An 18,599-nucleotide genomic window follows, 5' to 3' on the forward strand; every position below is an offset into this window, starting at 1 on the left:
ATAAACATTTTCAAGTACTTAAAACACAATGAGGAATGGAATGGAAGATATATAAGAGAATTGAATGGAACATAAAACAATGAAAATTACAATATATGCAATTGAACATTTCACTGCAGGGGCTTAATAATAGATGATACATAGCAGAAGAAAAGGTCAGTGAACTTAAGAGGATAACAATTGAATCTATCCAAGATAAAATATATAGAGTAAAAGACTTAAAATGTGCTGGGGTAGAAAGCCCACTTTTTTTGGTAAATTATCTTACATTTAATCAATCACCACTACATGGAGTTTATGCTGCATACAACCTCTTAACACCCAGATTTATGGGCACTTGTAAAACCTGGGAGGAACTCCAACCTCTATCCCTTCTACAGGTGGGCACCCTAAGGACCTATTCACAGTACTTGCTTGCCTGCCCTCCTGCTGTGTCACAGGCTGTGGACCTTTGACCAGTGGTCTTCTGAGACCTAACAAGTCCTTTCATAATCTTTGTTTACAATTTCAAATGCAGTTTGTTTCAGTACTTGATAGAATGGGTAGACAGTAAATGAGTAAGGATAGAGAAGGCTTGAGTGATGCTCTCCACCTCATGAGATAACGTTATAAGAGGTTATTTAGAAAGTAACCATCAAAGGTGGTAGATATCATCTTTATTTTTATTACTTCTTCCCCAGACCTTATGAGCTGTTTGGCTAATTTGGTCTGTCTTACTGAGACTCATCCAATATAGGTGCTATCTAAGCTTCTCTGCTCAGAATTCCATTGATCACATGTTCCTGACTTGAATGTATAATTTATGAATTATATATGTGTACTATTAATAGCATGTTATACCCATTAAAATATATCAAAAAATAGAACATTTTATAGTCTGATATATATATTCTAGTGGATTATCTTGCACATACTCTGTCTCTGGGCAGAGGCAAAGCCTTAATTAACATATCAGTTAACCTACAGTACTCTTTTTAGTGTTTTCTGTTGATTTTTGTAGATTCGAATAGAAATATGTGTATCAGATTTAGGATTAAATGTCAAGTCTTCAGAGAGACTTTCTTTGACTATCCTGTGTAAATGGACATCTCTGTTTTTCTTTCTCATTGTGTATAATTTGTATAGTGCTTAATAAATATTCAATCATATTTATATATAATATTCTGGTTATTTATATATAATATTTTCATGGATTGCAACTTTCACTAGTTTTAAATTCCACAAAGCAGAGATCTTGTCTGTTTAATTACCATTCTATGCACAGAGCTTGACAACATCTCCCCACTTATGGTACAGACACCAAGTAAATGCTTCTTTCCAATAAAATTACTGGAAAGAAGACAGTAATTTTACATATAAAGAATATTTTTAAAACCAATTTTTACCTTCAAATTATTTAAACTTAGTTCTCTTAATTCTGTGTTCTCTTCTGATCTGGTACTTAAAATGTTTTTTCTCCTTTTCATCTGGGTAACTCTTTTGCAGCAGTTTCAAGTCTCCAACATTTGCAAGATTTCTTTTTCTTCCATAGGAGCTTACCCACAACTTTCTGTTGTGGGTTAATATATATAATTTATCTTAAATATATTTTTACTCATTTTCACACATCTCTGCACGGTTACAGAGCACAACAGCTATTGTATTCAGAAGTGATGCTATTTCTGAACATTTTATATGAAATGTTCAGAATTAGATTTAATAAGCTCAGTCATATTAATATATGGTTCTTTGTGACTGGCTTCTTTCACTTAGTATAATGTTTTTGAGTTTCATGCATGTTGCAGTATTATCAGTAATATCTCCTAGTTTCAATATAAAAATATTTAACTTTACTTAACCATGAAGAACACTTGATTCTGTAAGAAAAAAATGCTCTTCTGCTATGTACACCCACTTTGCTTCCACCTACCCTAAGCATATTATTTACAACCCCTAGAATATACATGTTCTAGTTTTAGATTTATAGATACTTTACCAGTATTGGATGATAATATTACCTTTTTAAAGTCTCCATGTGCCTTTAAAAGTGTTTCAGGAAAAAGTTCTCTACACAAATCAAGTATGCTTCAAAACCTCAGAGACTCCCTTTCTTACTACCAACATTTAAGAGTGGGGGAGAGGCAAGCAGAGCCCTTACCAGGAGACAGATGGGCCTGGCTGTGTGTTCTGGGCCAATTATATGTTTGGCTTTCTTCAGAGAAGTCCCAGAACAGTTCCCGCAGCTGATAGCAGAAAGGATTGATTCTGTTGTATCAAAATGACACCAGTTACAGTCATTCAAGTGAATCTTTTGTTAGTTATATAATTTAACATGCAACATAAGGATTATGTGTAGTATTAGATATGGAGCACTTGTGTTTCATAAATTTTATTACATATGGCCCAGAGGATAGGGAGCTGGTCTTGTTCATCTTTGTATTTCTGTTTGCTTGGATAGGAAAATTACCAATATTCAGTAAATACTTATTAAATTGAAGTTCAGGTTGTTCCTAAACTTACTATAGTTTATATAAACCACGCTTGATCATGTTGTCCAAAATTATAACCTAACAAGTAGTAAGATACTCACTGGTTAAACATGTACCTGGGTAATAATTTATTGAAAAAGTTTATGTTTACGTAGGGGAAGTACAGAGAGTTGTGGGCTGTGTTCTAGTTGTAGCCCCATAGTTCTTCGGAGTTTGAAGGATGTGGTCTTAATAAGATGTCTCACTTCTAAGTCTATAAATTTAACAATAAAAATAGGAATTATTTTCAACTTACAGAAATTAAAGTTAAAATACCTTTGCAGAAAACCTCTTATGAAACATTTTATAATGCAAAAGTTTTGTGATTTTTAGGGTTGTTTTATTTTTGTTTTTTGTAAAGTTTTAAGTATTTTGGTGGTCTGTTAACATAGACCAGACTTGATGTGTCATTGAATTCTTTTAACAGTTTACTATTTTAATATAAGCTGCCACTTAATTTTAAAATTGATAGGAGTATTAGCTCTGCACTTGAATATAATTTGAAAGTACACAAGTCTAATACATTTTATTTCTAATTATGCTTAAAGTGCTCCTGACTTGGGTTTTCATTATCAACCTGATAATAAAAATACAGAATAATAGCTAAGCTTTTTGTTACATTTGTATCACTTATGGCCATAGTCTCTGAGGTATTTTCCCTTCCACTTTTTTGATGGATAGGAAACTGAAGCTCAGAGAAGTGGCTTACTTTATACAGGCCAGTAGCTACAGAGACAAATCTCGAAGCTAGGTTTTATGATGTCCAGGTGGACAAATCTTTGCCTATAAATGCCACAGCTGTTACTTACTCATTACTTATAGTTTGGATATTTCAGAAGAAGAAACCGTTTCTGTGCTCAATTTTTTTCTTTTGAGTTGAACATTGACAATTTAAAATAATTAAAACTTAGTTGTCTGCTTATTGTACTAGTGAGTACTCAGTGATACATAGTGGTGCACTAAGGTAGACTACAGAAAGGCACATCCCATAAGCTATCTGAAAATTTAATGTAATGTTTTCAGTGAATGTTTTATTCATTTATTTAATTTTGAGTTCAGTATTAAAAGTTAAATAAAAATATAAAAACAATGAATGTAGGTACAATTTTTTTTTCTTTCCCAGACAGATATTGATTATGTACACGGTGTTATAGCCAACCTGGAGAAAGAGTAAGTTCTTCTTAATTATGGAAGTGAAAATAATTGTTACTATTATTTCTTCGCTTTCTGCTAAAAGATAATGCCTTCTTTTGTAGTTCATTTCTCTGGAGTTCAGTGTTCATTGGACCACCTATAATTGGTCTTTGACACTATCATAAAGTAGGTATATATCTGTCCAGTTATCTGATGATATAAATTGGTGTATTTCATTATAGAAAAGATTTGAATGTTATGTTTATGTAATGTCGTTATCAAATAACAGTCTTTATCTGGAAGACAGTGAATGTAGAGAGAGTCATATGAGATTACTTAAATCTTTAACCCTCTGTTTGCCAAGCAAATATTTTTCTGCTGTCAAGGCAGATTGTCATGTAGCAGTTTCAAACCTCATTGCTAAACTATCTAAATCTGATCTGTTTTGCAAAGGTTGAGTAACAGTTTACTGGCAGCAGGGAACATCACAGGTAACAGATGGAAAGTTTAGTAAATTTCAGGTGTCATTGATTTTTAAAATACTGCCTTGGTGTTTTTGATAGAAACATTACAAATTCCATTTTGATATAGTTTCTTTATTGAATTGTATATCCTTTTTGTTCCCCAAAACCTATCTTCTATTTAAAAGGTGAAAGGGAAGAAATAATTATTTGCCAACTCTAGATTTAAAATGATGTGGCTCTCTCTTTTTCTTTCAAAATGCTAAAACCAGAGATTTTAAAAAATGTAAATCCATATGTATACGTGTATGTATAAGTATAGTTCAGGATTAAACTGTGCATTTGTTAGATTTTTTCCTAAAGTCCTCAATTTCTTGGCAGCCTTCATATTAGCACAGCTTAGTATAGACTCCTTAATGTAGGACCAGGGCAATAATTATTAGTCCCCTTGCCTTGGGCCCCTGTGGGGCAATGAAGTGATTCTGTTGATTCCTTTCTTCATCAATGTGTAGGAAAACCATGCCCAGAAAAAAAAAGTTCAATTAAGGACTAAGAACATGTGTGCGAAGGCAGGTAAATTGCACAAGCATTTGTGGAGATTTGCAAAAATGAGATAAAAAGGCAAATGAGAATGAAATTATAGTTGAGTAAGACTGATTTTAAAAACTTCAGAACAGAGTTTCTCAACCTTGGCACTGTTAACATTTTGGGCCAGATAATTCTTTGTTGTGAGGACTGTCCTACATGTCAGTACTATCCATAGTTTTGGTGGCCACATGTCTCTAGACATTGGCCAGGTGACAAGATGTGTCTCAGTTGAGAAACACTCGTTTAGAATGGCACAGTGTATAACCTGCAGCAAAACCTTCCTGAAAATTGAAGTGCTTTGATTCTTGCATAAATATATGTATGTAATACATATACACACACTTACTAGTTTGTTATTCTTCAATTCCTATTTTCTGTGATACCTTGATTTGATTTGTTAAAATTTTTAAACTTTTTAGGAAAGTAATATCTGCAGTTGGCCTAGATTTCCATGCTGCTTTAAGGATAGTGGCATTTTACACCTTTTTAAAAGCATTATTTAAAAAATATATCATTGTGGTATTGGAAAAAATTGTGTTTTCTGGCAACTCAGTCGTGAACTACTTCACTGAACACATTGTGACCATAACACACCTTCCTGATGTGTTTTATGTTAACACAGTGAATTGAACATTAAGGTAAATAAAATCTCACAGAGTTTAAGTAACTCAGCTAACCTTTCTCATGATAGATTTTCTAAAGAAATCAGTTCTGGTTTGGTGGAAATAATATCACCTCCTGAAAGCTATTATCCTGACTTAACAAACTTAAAGGAGACATTTGGAGACTCCAAAGAAAGAGTAAGGTGAGCCTGTGTTTTTATTTTTTTATTTTTTTAAGATTTTATTTATTTCTCTTTAGAGGGGAAGGGAAGGAGAGAGGGAGAGAAATATCAATGTATGGTTGCCTCTGGTGTGTCCCCTGCCAGAAACTGGCCTACAACCCAGGCATGTGCCCTGAATGGGAATTGAACTGGCAACCTTTCAGTTCACAGGCCCGCACTCAATCCACTGAGCTACACCAGCCAGGGCAAGCCTGTGTTTTTAGAACCCCCATCCTTGTGAATATAATGTTTGATTAATGCAGTTCTTATTTGTCAAAGCTTCATACATTGTAGGGTTGAGGCAATTAGTGAGAGCTAATGAATTCTTGGGTATTTTATTAGAATTTCTCAAATTCTGATGAGAGGTTGAATTTGGTAAACTTCATAATTTTTGTAACTGCTGCTCTGATGTTATGACTTTTTAAAAAGAGTATATTATCTATAATTCAGAAATTTGTCCATATAGAAATGTAATGTCTGTCTGCAATAGAAATGAGAACTGACTCAATAAAAGTGACAAAAACAGTAATACCATTCTACAAAATTATGTCATAATAATTAATCAGTTGAATTTGTCTTTAGAGCTCTAAAACCGAAGGACTTAATTTTCATTGTGTTATTAAAAACAAAGTAATCTAAGATATTGGCATTAGTTTTGAGTTTTATGTAACTAGAGAAAAGAAAGAAAATGGTATTAGGGGAAGAGATTTATTGTACTTCTTTAGTTGTTAATTTGTCCCAAAGACAGATATGTCCACATAATTGGTTAATTGTCTCTCAGTAAATATAATTTTATTTTAAAAATATTTAGGGTTGCATTTGGTAACAAATTCTAGGTAGTTTCATATATTCTGGAAAGTTTGCTTACTATGATTCAAAGCTTTTATTTTACTGGGTTTTTTTCACTTGGTTTTTAGAACTACTTTTCTTATCTAACATTAGTCAGTTTCTGTAGGCCACCAGGATTCACTGAAAGGACTTAATATTATAAATTATAGTTAATAATAGATGTTTTGGGTTTTTTAAGCATTCAGTACATATTTATTAATTTCTACCTATTTGAAGCACAGTCCTAGCCACCAGAACAGTGATCCTCAAAGTGTAATTTATGGAGCACAAGTCCCCAGAGACATTAAGATGTTAAGAAAAAAAAGGGCCAAGGAAGTTTGGAAAATACTGAATTGCAGATTTTTTTCAATAAGTGTGTTTACTGCGGGATGTTTCAGTGCCTCTAAATACGTATTAATTTATCTCCAGAGGGGGAATATCTGTGCTTCTGAAGCTTCCTTGATAGTAGACTCCTTTTTTTGTCCGAGTATGTTGAGAATTAGTGTTTTGGGATATACGTTTTGATAAAGGCTTCATTAGAAAAAAGTGAATTCTCTTTCATGCTCTCCTAAGTGGATACATTGTGTGTGTATTTCTATATATCTCTATGTCTATAGATATATAGAAATACACACATATCTATATGTCTTTATCTATATATAGACATATAGATATATTGTGTATACATCATGTGTATAGAATATATCATATACATACCATGTCTGTAATATAGGAATATACTATAGAATATTATGTTATATCATAACATTATAAAATACAATACTTTTAATCCTATTTTGCTTAATTTGAGTCCAATTCCTAACTTATTTTTGAAAATTTTTCTTTTAGATGGAGAACAAAGCAAAACCTAGATTACTGTTTTTTAATGATGTATGCTCAGGAAAAGGGCATATATTACATCCAGGTAAGTATGGTTTTTTCCTTTAATGTTTTTCACATGTTTAAAGAAAAAGTAACATCAAGGGTATACTTTCACTAAAGCAGAATGTGTTGAAAGCATAAACCCTCTTGAGATCTATAAGGTTATAACAATACATATATCAGAGAGCAGAAGGGTCTGTCATTGTCAGTGAAAATGTAGACTTTGAGGTTCTGTTCTTTACTTTAATGCAAACACTACTCTCCCTTACTGGTGTGACAGTGGACAGATCTCTCATCTCCTTCCTTTTCTCCCAGCCCTCCATCTTCTCTCTTCGGCCTCCTTTGGAAAATTTTTAAAGAAGGATTTCCTAGTAATTTTATTAGTGGTCTTACTAGTATAGTTTCTTTGTATGCTACAGGACAATTACATTTATACTGAAGATAATAAAACTGACATTTAATTTAGCAGCATGGCTAAAAGAATAAATCTGTAGGGGTAAGAGTTTTGAGTCAGCCAGGTAGACAACATCTCAATAATCTAGAAAACTCTTATTTCTTTCAAGTCTCATTTTCCTCAATGACTTAAACTTAAATTTTCCTATTGGAATTTTGTTTTTTTCACCAAAGGCCTTCATCCCTTGTTGAAATGTAAACACTCCCAAGAGGAATAGCACACAAAGCCTGCTGGTTATTTATTTTTCAGTATAAAAAGTTCCTAGATCCTTACCTAGGAGGATGTTTTGATGAAAATGTCAAGAAGAGGTTGTGGGTCTCTGAATCAAAAAGGAAATGGCTGGCTCCAAGGAGTTGAGAGAAGTTGGGAGGGTTCTGGGAGGGGAGGAAAGAAGGAAAAAGCTTGTCATCACATGGGAAGGTAGACTTATTGAGGTCAGACTTTGTCTCCCTTGACATTTTACTTGGGCCAGCTTCATTCACATGTGCGTGAACCCTGCCTTGGTTCACAGAAATGGAGATGTAAATGACCCTAGGGTCAGAATTTAACATTGTATATGACAGTATACAACAGTTAAGCATATAAAAACCAATATCCTAAGTTTAGAGAGTACATTTCCTTTAAATACCTTAGAGAAGTCTTAATTTTTAATTTCAAAAATAGTCATTTCAAAATATTTATTTTGGTGAATCTGGAGTTCTGGCCAAGATGAAGGCATAGGTAGAAATGCTTCACTTCCTTGCACAACCAAAAGAAGGATAACAATTTAAAAACAAAAACAGTCAGAACTGTCAGAAAATCAAACTGCATGGAAGGAAATAAAGAAACATTGATCCAGTTAGGTGCACCGAGACAAAGAAATAATGCCCAAATGAAAGAACAGATCAAAACTCCAGAAAAAGAACTAAGTGACGAGGAGATAGACAGCCTATCAGAAGCAAACTTCAGAACACTGGTAATGAGGATGCTCACAGAAATGACTGAGTTAGGTCACAAAATGAAGGAAGTAAAATAAAGAAAAATCTATAGGGAACCAACAGTGAATGGAAGGAAACTGGGACTCAAATCAACAGTTTGGAAGAAAAGGAAGATATCAACATCCAGCCAAACAGAGTAAAGAAACAAGAATTCTAAAAAATGAGGAGTGGCTGAGAAACCCCTGGGACAACTTTAAACATTCCAATATCCAAATCATAGAGGTGCTGGAAAGAGAAGAGGAAGAGCAAGAAATTGAAAACATAGTGAAGTAGAACTTCCCCAGTATGGCGAAGGAACTAGACAGGCAAGTCTAGGACACTCAGAGTCCCAAAGAAATTGGATCCAAGAAGAAACACACCAAGATACATTATAATTAAGTCACCCAAGATTAAAGATGAGAGAATCTTAAAAACAGAAGGGGAAAGGAGACAGTTATCTACAAAGGAGTGCTCATAATACTATCAGCTGATTTCTCAAAAGAAAACTTGCAGGCAAGAAGGGGCTGGAAAAAGTATTCCAAGTCATGAATGACAAGTACCTACATCCAAGATTACTCTATCCAGCAAAGCTGTCATTTAGAATGGAAGGGCAGATAAAATGCTTCCCAGATAAAGAGAAGTTAAAGGAATTCATCACCAAGTCCTTATTATATGAAATGTTAAAGGGACTTATCTAAGAAAATGAAGAAGATCAGCCCTGGCTCGTGTTCAGTAAACTGAGTGCGGGCCTGTGAAGCAAAGGGTTACCGGTTCGATTCCCAGTCAGGGCACATGCCTGGGTTGCAGGCCAGGTCCCCAGTGGGGGATGCATGAGAGGTGACCACACATTGATGTTCCTCTCCCACTCTTTCTCCTTCCCATCCCCTCTCTCTAAAAAGAAATAAATATTGAAAAAAAGAAAAGATCAAAAATTTGAACAGTAAAATGATAACAAACACAACTATCAACAACTGAACCTAGAAACAAAAACAAAATAAACCTAAGGAAACAACTAGAACAGGAGCAGAGTCACAGAAATGGAGATCACAAAAAGGGTTATCAGTGGTGGTGGAGTAGGGAGAATGGGGAAGCCAAAGACCTTATATGTACAACCCATGGACATGAAGTAAAGGTGGGGAATGCAGGAGAGTAGGGTGGTACAGGGTAGATGGGGATAAAGGGGAGAGATAAAATTGGGACAACTATAATAGCATAATCAATAAAATATACCAAAAGACATATATTTTAACATATCCCAAATATTACTGTAGTTAAACCTTGCTGTTCTAGGGCCACTATATAAATATTTACACTATAGTTAAGAACTGAAGAATACTTTGCAATATGAAACAATTCATTTACTCTTAAATTTGAGGATCTGAATATATGTATGCAATAATGATTTTTTGACAAGAATAGCTAATAAAACAATATATTTTCTACAAATTAAAAGATTAGCTTTTAATTAAATTAAAATTAAAATTTTAATCAGGTAAGTGATTTTGTTTTAAAAATTGAACATTATTTGTATTTTGCTTTTTAAATTTAATAGCTAAATTTAATATTTAGAAGAAAATAACTTTTCTGAAAATATTGTACAATAAATTTTTCAAATAATTTTAATTTTTTAATGTTTAAATTACATTTTTGCTCAAACTATATTTAAATTTTGTGTACTTGAATGCAGTTACATTTTATTTTATTTTATTTTTTTAAGATTTTATTTATTTATCTTTAGAGGGGAAGGGAAGGAGAGAGGGAGAGAAACATCAATGTATGGTTGCCTCCCATGCGTTCCCCGCTGGGAACTGGCCTGCAACCCAGGCATGTGCCCTGACTGAGAATCAAACCCCAATCCTGTGGTTCGCAGGCCCGCGCCCAATCCACTGAGCTACACCAGCCAGGGCTACATTTTTTTTAATCCTTTAGATCATCCCTCTTAATAGAATACAAATTATGTGAAGTTGTTGATTATAACATTATTGGTGCCTTTACTGAAAAGACGGAAGACAGATTTTATTAAATACGTACATATTTTTTGAAAAAGAAATTTATAGAGAGAATTTACAAGTAAATTACTTATCTTTTAAAATTTGCTTTAAATTTCTTTCCAAGGCGAGAATTAATGGAACTTTAAAGCTTTTTCATGGAGTGTAGGAAAACTAAATACTTAGGAAATTAAAAGATGGAGTTTAGAAAGAAGATGATAAAGAAAACTTCCCCTAAACAGGGTCAGTATGTAACAGCAGGGGTCAGTATTACAACAGCAGCAGCTATGAACTAGCATTCATTGCATGCTACCCTGTGTCAGGTATTGTTTTTTACAGTTTATGACTTACGTATAAAATCACTTAATATGACCCTTTTTACAAGAGCAGGATTATACTGTACATACTGTTTGATAGCCTATTTTGCTGTTACTTAGCATATTGTAGATACCTTTGTATGCCAGTGATATATTCCCAGGGTTTAGTTCAGTGTCTAGAATGTAATAAAAGCTCAATAAATATTTGGTGAGTTATTATCACATATTTTCAAATGCTACTACTATTTCTTCCCAGATAGAAGAAATCTTACAGGATTTAAATACATGAAAACATTATCTGCTAAAATAAGTAAAAATTACTTAGCAGGTAACTAGAAATGATAATGTGAAATTAAGAAAAGGAAAAGTTTTCTTAGGACATTAAAATTATTTTGTGACTTTAAAATGATACTAAAGGAGATTGATTCTGTGGAGGAAGTCTTTGCATACATTCATGATTGCTGATCTCTCCCACGTCCCCACTGAACTGGCAAAAATTCCAAGCACTGATAATACGTGGTGCTGGCAGAACATATGTGGCTGGTTACCTGGTACTCTGTGAATTGCTATGTCTTCTTAAGAGTTTTGAAGGTATTTTCTAAAACATAAAAAGGAACTTTTAGAAATCTATACTACAGAAATGAAAATATGTAAGTATAAGCATATTAACACAGCATTATTTGCACAGGCCAAAAATGAGAAGCTGAATGTCTGCCTATGAGCACACCAACTTGAATAAATTGTTGCATATCTGTAGCATGGAATATTATGACTTTATTTAAAAGGATGTATTTATTAACCTGGAAAGATAATTCATGATATATGAAGAAAAAACATTCACAATATGATTCCCCCTTTTAATAAAAACATAGAAGTAAATGGAAATGTTAAGTATGTACGAGTCTCTGCAGTATAAGTCCGTACAGAAGGTGTTGAATGGATGCACATCCAACTTTTAACATCAGTTACCTCAACTAGCAAGGTAGGGGGCAGAGAAGGGAAGTTACTACCTTTTTTTGACTTTCTCTTTGACTTGGTATGTGTATCATGTAAAAAGCAATAAATAAATAAACAGACAAATAAAGGCCTACAAAAATTTCCTTTAAAAAGAAAAAAGGTAGTGTGAAATCATGTTGATGTTAGGCACTTTTATAAAAAGACCAAATATTTCACATGGAAAAGGAGTGGTTTAGTTGCTTTGTGCATCTTCTATTTTATTTTAATAAAATTTAGTTTTGTATTTTTATTATTTTTGACCATTGCTTACTTGTTTTCATGATAAAGGGTAGTTCATTTTTTTCATAATAAAGAAGGTTCTTGTATCTAAATTTTTCCTCTGTTTCTGACTTATTAATGTGATTGTTCAATTTTCTTTAGCTTGAAGATGATATTATTGCCAAACAGAATTACTTTAATACTATAAAAAATTTTGCTCTTCAACTTTCTTCTGAGGAATGGATGATACTAGAATTCTCCCAGCTGGGCTTCATTGGTAAGAAAAATGTTGGATTTATCTATTTTTCAGAAATAACTGTCTTTTGGGATATTGGATTTTATTTTCTACACATTAAAATTGTGTTTATTTTCACCTTGACTGTTGTGGTCCAGTGGTTGGGCATCGTTCTGCAAGGCAAAATGTCACCAGTTCAATTCCCAATCAGGGCACATGACTGGATTGTAGGTCCAGTCAGGGCATATACAAGAGGCAACTTATTGATGCTTCTCTTTCACATCAGTGTTTCTCCATCTCTTCCTCCCTCCCTGCCCCTCTCTCTAGAGATAAATAAATAAAATCTTTAATAAAATAAAATAAAGTAGTATTTACTCTCGGGAAATGCATTGTTTTTTAGGAAATTTAGCTTAGGTAAATGATGAAAGTCTATCCAAAATAATATTTGGAGATTTCTAAGATTGTAATATTTACTTTAGAGTTCTCCAAGGCAGCCAATTGGCTCCATATGTCCACGTGTAAAGCCAGCCATGGTCCTGGTGAAGTGTCTGACTTCTTCTCAGATACTTCTGCTATAGCCCACTGCTTTCGCAAGATTTTATTTTTTAGAATGCCAAACAGTTTTCTAATATAAATTTCTGGTATTTGATGTAGTATATGAAGTTCCTGTTCAGTGATTAATTTGTATTCATTTGTTTCTTTTATTGACTATTCAGGGTGCTTGTTTTAAAGGGCTTTTTTCACTGATACTCCTAAATTATACAACTTAAGAAAATATGTTGGAAGATGAAGAATTGAAGGAAATATACAGATTTTAAAAAACACCCAGAGGATAATAATACTCTAAAACTTTATCAGGGACTGGGCCTTTGATCTTGTTGATCATGTATCTCAAACTTAATTTAAGAGTCATGCCCTGGCTGGTGTAGCTCAGTGGAATGAGCTCGGGCCTGCGAACCACACGATCACTGTTCGAATCCCAGTCAGGGCACATGCCTGGGTTGCAGGCCAGTTCCCAGAAGGGGACGCATGAGAGGCAACCATATATTGATATTTCTCTCCCTCTCTCCTTCTCTTCCTCTCTAAAGATAAGTAAATAAAATATTTTAAAAAAGAGTCAGAAAACATCTTCACTTGTGAAGGTTTAAGTGAATACAGAATTAGGGGTCCTTGTTTAAAATTTGTTTTACCTAAACATCTTTTACTTTAAGGAGGACAATCTTAATAAGACATGACGGAAAAATCTCTAACTTGTATATATTACAAAATCTGTATCACAGACCTCCTGTATATATTACAAAAAATCTGTATGTCATACAGCTTTTGTAATAGAGAAAATCAGGAATTCAGTACTTCCATTTATACCCAGATGACAGTACAGTGTTTAGCTAAAGCAAGTATGTTGTTTTTGATAAGACAAGAGGGGACATTATGCATAATGATTTATAGTTGAAAGCACAAGCTTTGATTTATTTGTTGTATAGGTTTCACTTAAGCCAAATTGATGCTTGGTTACTTTATTACATCTATTGACTGGAATATCTTTTCAGGCAAAATGTTTCAAGCACCGGACCTTAGTCTGATTGTGGAATTCATATTTATGTTCTATAAGGAGAAGCCCATTGATTGGCTCTTAGACCATATTCTCTGGGTGAAAGTCTGCAACCCTGAAAAAGATGCAGTAAGTTAATTTCTTATGAAGGTGGAAGAAGCTTCTTTTCTATATTTTGTGAAAGTGACTTTTACAGAGCTAGATTTTGTAATTGAATAGTGAAATAGGAGTTTCCACACTTAACATTTCAAGTGCTTGCCTTCTTTCTTGAACTGACAAAGTTTCTATAGTAGAGGTACTTTAAGTAGCAGTCTGAAAATCTGATAAATCGGTAAAGCCCACCTTTCTTTAAATAGGCTCTGCTATTTCATTACTATTGACTGTCGGTGTTGATCATGTCTGTCCTGTGTATATTGTTATTTCAATTTTCTTCATATTCTCTGTCAGTTTTCTTTTTTCAAATACATTGGGGACAATATCAGACCCCTATCCATCTGGAAATAAGCAGTAACAGAGAAGTAATATTTTATAAAGCAATGGCAAATCAAAAAAATACCTTTTAGTTTATTACTTGGAAGAAACCAGTGTTCGTATACACTGACCTATGGGATGGTGGTGGTGAGTGAATGATGATTTTTGCTTTGATTATTCAAATATCAAGTTACTTTCTTATAAATCTTAATGCAAAAATTAGAGTTTTCTTGCCCAGTTTGAATTACACCTCTGAAAAAAAATCACATTTTATTTTATTTGGTATAAGCACAAATAAAATAATATTTTTATTCAATCTTCAATCTAACAAATATTCGACCTAATGAATTTATTTATTTATTTATTTATTTTTATTGTTGTTCAAGTGCAGTTGTCTCTCTCCCCCTCCATTCCCTCTGCCCCACCCATCCCCACCTCCCACCCTCGATCCTAACCCCTTTTGGCTTTGTTCATGTGTCCTTTATACATGTTCCTTGATACATTCTTAAAAATGAATAAATTTTGACATGTAATAACAAGTAAATGTTAATTTAAGCATATGTCATTATATATAGGGTTGAGTTAATAGTTATTCTAATACACGTTCAACTTAATTTGATCTTATACTCCCTAGAATAGTTCTATTATCCTACCTTCCAATTAGCTTTTAGGACACTATCTTCTGGTATCTGTAAAGTATCATTGCATTCATCTTTCCTCTACTTTTTTTTTAATAACCAGTTTCTTAGAGAAAAGAAATATACTGAAATATAGTGAATATTGTCAAATATAGTGAAATAGAAGAATATCTACTTTCTAGCATTTAAATTTAATGTATAAATTGATTTGAACAACTCATTTTTATGATGAAAATCATACCTGTGTTTGCTTTGTAAATTACAAGAATTTTTATTTATAGGACACAAAGAATGTCATCTTTACACTCCTAAAATATATTTGCATTGAAATGGTCCTATGCAGTTTAATCCAATACATGGTTAGGTTCTAAAATGAGCTCTTGGAGTTAAAATCTCTGATAATAAAAAATTTAAAACAATGAAAATCACTGTAAATTTTAAAATCACTGGTAAATTTTAGTACACAACCCTTTGTCCAGTTCTATTTATTCTTTTACTCTTAGGCCACATTTTTCTATGGTCTGTAATTCTTCAGTTGCCTCCATTAGGCTGTCAAGGGAACTTTTTCCTCTTACTGTACTTTCTGGCATCTGCAGCAGTCTCTCTGACAGTGATCTGGGGAACGCTTCAGAGCTTTCACACATTTCTCCACAGGTCTGTCAACGGGCTGTGACATAGGCCCACATGTGTCCATTGCCTATGGAGTGGTTGACTCAGTCTCAGCCCCCATTTGTCCTTTTCTTCTCTTCCTACCTTTGTTCTTCTCCTTTCCTCTCCCTCTCCTTCCATTTGAGTAGTTGAACTCGTGTGAATAAAATATACTATTTCACTCCTATTGTTAGTAATAATGCTAACCTATTATTTAAATTTCATAAGCCAGTCAATATAGAAAGGTTGGTGATTATTGAAATATACTAGGTGTTATGATTTGGACCTCTTGGTCATAATGTGGTTTATGACAGAATTTTTTGTGTCTATAACAGATGTGTGAAGACAGTGTGTCCCCCCAAAATCAGGCCTTTTAACACCCAGTAAATTATTGGAGGTCTTTCTAAGTGGAAATGTTTTTTTAAAAATTATTTTATTGTTGTTTAATTACAGTTGTCTGCATTTTCCCCCAACCCCAACCAAAGCCACCTCCCTCCCTTGCTTTCACCCTCCCCCTTGGTTTTTCCCATGTGTCCTTTATAGTAGTTCCTGAAAACCTTTCCCCCATTGTCCCCTCCACCTCCCCTCTGGTTATCATTAAATTGTTCTTAATTTCAATGTCTCTGGCTATATTTTGTTTGCTTTTTTTTGTTGTTTATTATATTCTAGTTAAAGGTGAGATCATAGGGTATTTGTCCCTCACTGTCTGGCTTATTTCACTTAGCATAATGCTCTCCAGTTCTATCCATGCTGTCACAAAGGATAGGATCTCCTTTCTCTCTGCTATGTAGTATTCCATTGTGTAAATGTGTCATAGATTTTTGAGCCACTTATTTACTGACGGGCACTTAGGTTGCTTCCAGTACTTGGCTATTATAAATTGTGTTGCTATGAACATTGGGGTGCGTGGGTTCTTATTGGTGTTTAAAGGCTCTTAAAATATAATCCCAGCAGTGGAATTGCTGGGTCAGAAGGCAGTTCCATTTTGAGTTTTCTGAGGAAACTCCATACTGTTTTCCACAGTGGCTGCACCAGTCTGCATTCCCACCAACAGTGCACTAGGTTTTTTTCTCTCCACATCCTCTCCAACACTTGTTTGTGGATTTGTTTATGATGGCCATTCTGACTGGTGTGAAGTGGTATCTCATTGTGGTTTTAATTTGCATTTCTCTGATGGCTAGTGATGCTGAGCATCTTTTCATATGTCTGTAGGCCCCTCTATGTCCTCCTTGAAGAAGTGTCTGTTCAAATTTTTTGCCCATTTCTTAATTGAATTTTTTGTCTTCTGGAGTGGAAGTCACATGAGTTCTTTATATGTTTTGGAGATCAAACCCTTGTCCGAGTTATTATTGGCAAATATGTTTTTCCATATAGTTGGTTTTCTTTTCATTGTAATGCTGTTTTCTTTAGACATGCAGAAGCCTTTTAATTTGATGAGGTCTCATTTGTTTATTCTTTCCTTTATGTCCCTTGCTTTAGGGGACATATCCATGAAGATGTTGCTGCGTGGAATGTCTGAGATTTTCCTGCTGATGTTTTCCTCAAGTACTCTTATGGTGTCACAACTTATATTTGAGTCTTTTATCCACCTTGAATTTATTTTTGTGTATGGTGTAAGTTGGTGATTGGGTTTCTTTCTTTTTCCATGTAGCTGTCCAGATCTCCCAACACTATTTATTGAAGAGGCTATTACTCCTCTATTTTATGCTGGTGCCCCCTTTGTTGAATATTAATTGACCATAGACACTTGGGTTTATTTCTAGGCTCTGTATTCTGTTCCATTGCTCTATATGTCTGTTCTTATGTCAGTACCAAGCTGTTTTGATTACAGCAGCCTTGTAATACAGTTTGATATCGGGTATTGTGATCCCTCCTACTTTATTCTTTTTTCTCAAAATTGCTGTGGCTATTTGGGGTCATTTATGGTTCCATATAAATTTCTGCAATGTTTGTTCTATATCTGTGAAATATGCCATTAGTACTTCAATAGGGATTGCATTGAATCTGTAAATTGCTTTGGGTGGTATGGACATTTTGATGATGTTAATTCTTACAATCCATGAACACGATATATGTTTCCATATATCGTTTGTGTCTTTCTTGATTTCTTTCTTCAGTGTTGTGTAGTTTTCTACAGGTCTTTTACCTCCTTGGTTAGGTTTATTCCCAGATATTTTATTATTTATTTTGCTGTATTGAATGGGATTTTTTTCTTGATTTCTGCTTCTGCTGATTCATTGTTGGTATACAAAAATGCCTTTGATTTCTGGATATTGACTTTGTAACCCACTGTTTTGCCAAATTCATTTATTAGGTTGAGCAATTTTGGGGTAGAGTCTATAGGATTTTCCATATACACTATCATGTCATTTACAAACAATGACAGTTTTGTTTCCTCCTTTCCAATTTGGATGCCTTTTATTTCCTTTTCTTGTGTGATCGCTGTGGCTAAAACTTCCAATACTATATTGAATAGAAGTGTTGAAAGTGGACAACCTTGTCTTGTTCCTGGTATTACTGGGAAAGCTCTAAGTTTTTGCCCATTGAGTATAATATTGGTTGTAGGTCTCTCATATATGGTCTTTATTATGTTGAGGAATGCTCCCTCTATTCCCACTCAAAGTAGAAATGTTTCATAAATATGTCTTTTTCAATATGTTCTTGGCCTAAAAGTTTATAAAAAGTCATTGAAATGAAGAGTTGATGAAAGCAAGACCAGCTAGCCATGGCTACCTTGAAGCACCAGACTAACTCCCATTGATAATCCTGCTGACATCATTGGTGTCTCACTATGATTACCTTTGAGGACAGGTTGTAATCTGAAGTCTGAGTCATGAGGCATTTTAAGTTGAAAAGTAGGTGTCCCATAACTGTGCAGAGATGGATTTGTCTGTGGAACATT

General features: G+C 33.9%; 1 protein-coding gene across 3 annotated transcripts in view; it reads left to right on the plus strand.

Moving 5' to 3' along the window:
• MGAT4A (alpha-1,3-mannosyl-glycoprotein 4-beta-N-acetylglucosaminyltransferase A) overlaps window positions 1-18,599 on the plus strand; it is a 131,511-nt gene that overhangs the window by 92,940 nt on the left and 19,972 nt on the right. For all 3 annotated transcript variants that reach the window (XR_005068001.1, XM_037056804.1, XM_037056805.1), the window contains exons 6-10: window positions 3,631-3,677; window positions 5,382-5,495; window positions 7,191-7,266; window positions 12,316-12,430; window positions 13,939-14,069. Coding sequence is in view for 2 of the 3 variants with exons in the window: in XM_037056804.1 (XP_036912699.1) it covers window positions 3,631-3,677; window positions 5,382-5,495; window positions 7,191-7,266; window positions 12,316-12,430; window positions 13,939-14,069 (483 nt within the window). In the remaining variant the exon portion in view is untranslated. The remainder of the gene's footprint in view (window positions 1-3,630; window positions 3,678-5,381; window positions 5,496-7,190; window positions 7,267-12,315; window positions 12,431-13,938; window positions 14,070-18,599) is intronic.

The sequence above is a fragment of the Sturnira hondurensis genome, unplaced genomic scaffold, assembly GCF_014824575.4.
Source record: "Sturnira hondurensis isolate 20B ecotype Veracruz unplaced genomic scaffold, ASM1482457v3 Scaffold0009178, whole genome shotgun sequence".
NCBI lineage: Eukaryota > Metazoa > Chordata > Mammalia > Chiroptera > Phyllostomidae > Sturnira > Sturnira hondurensis.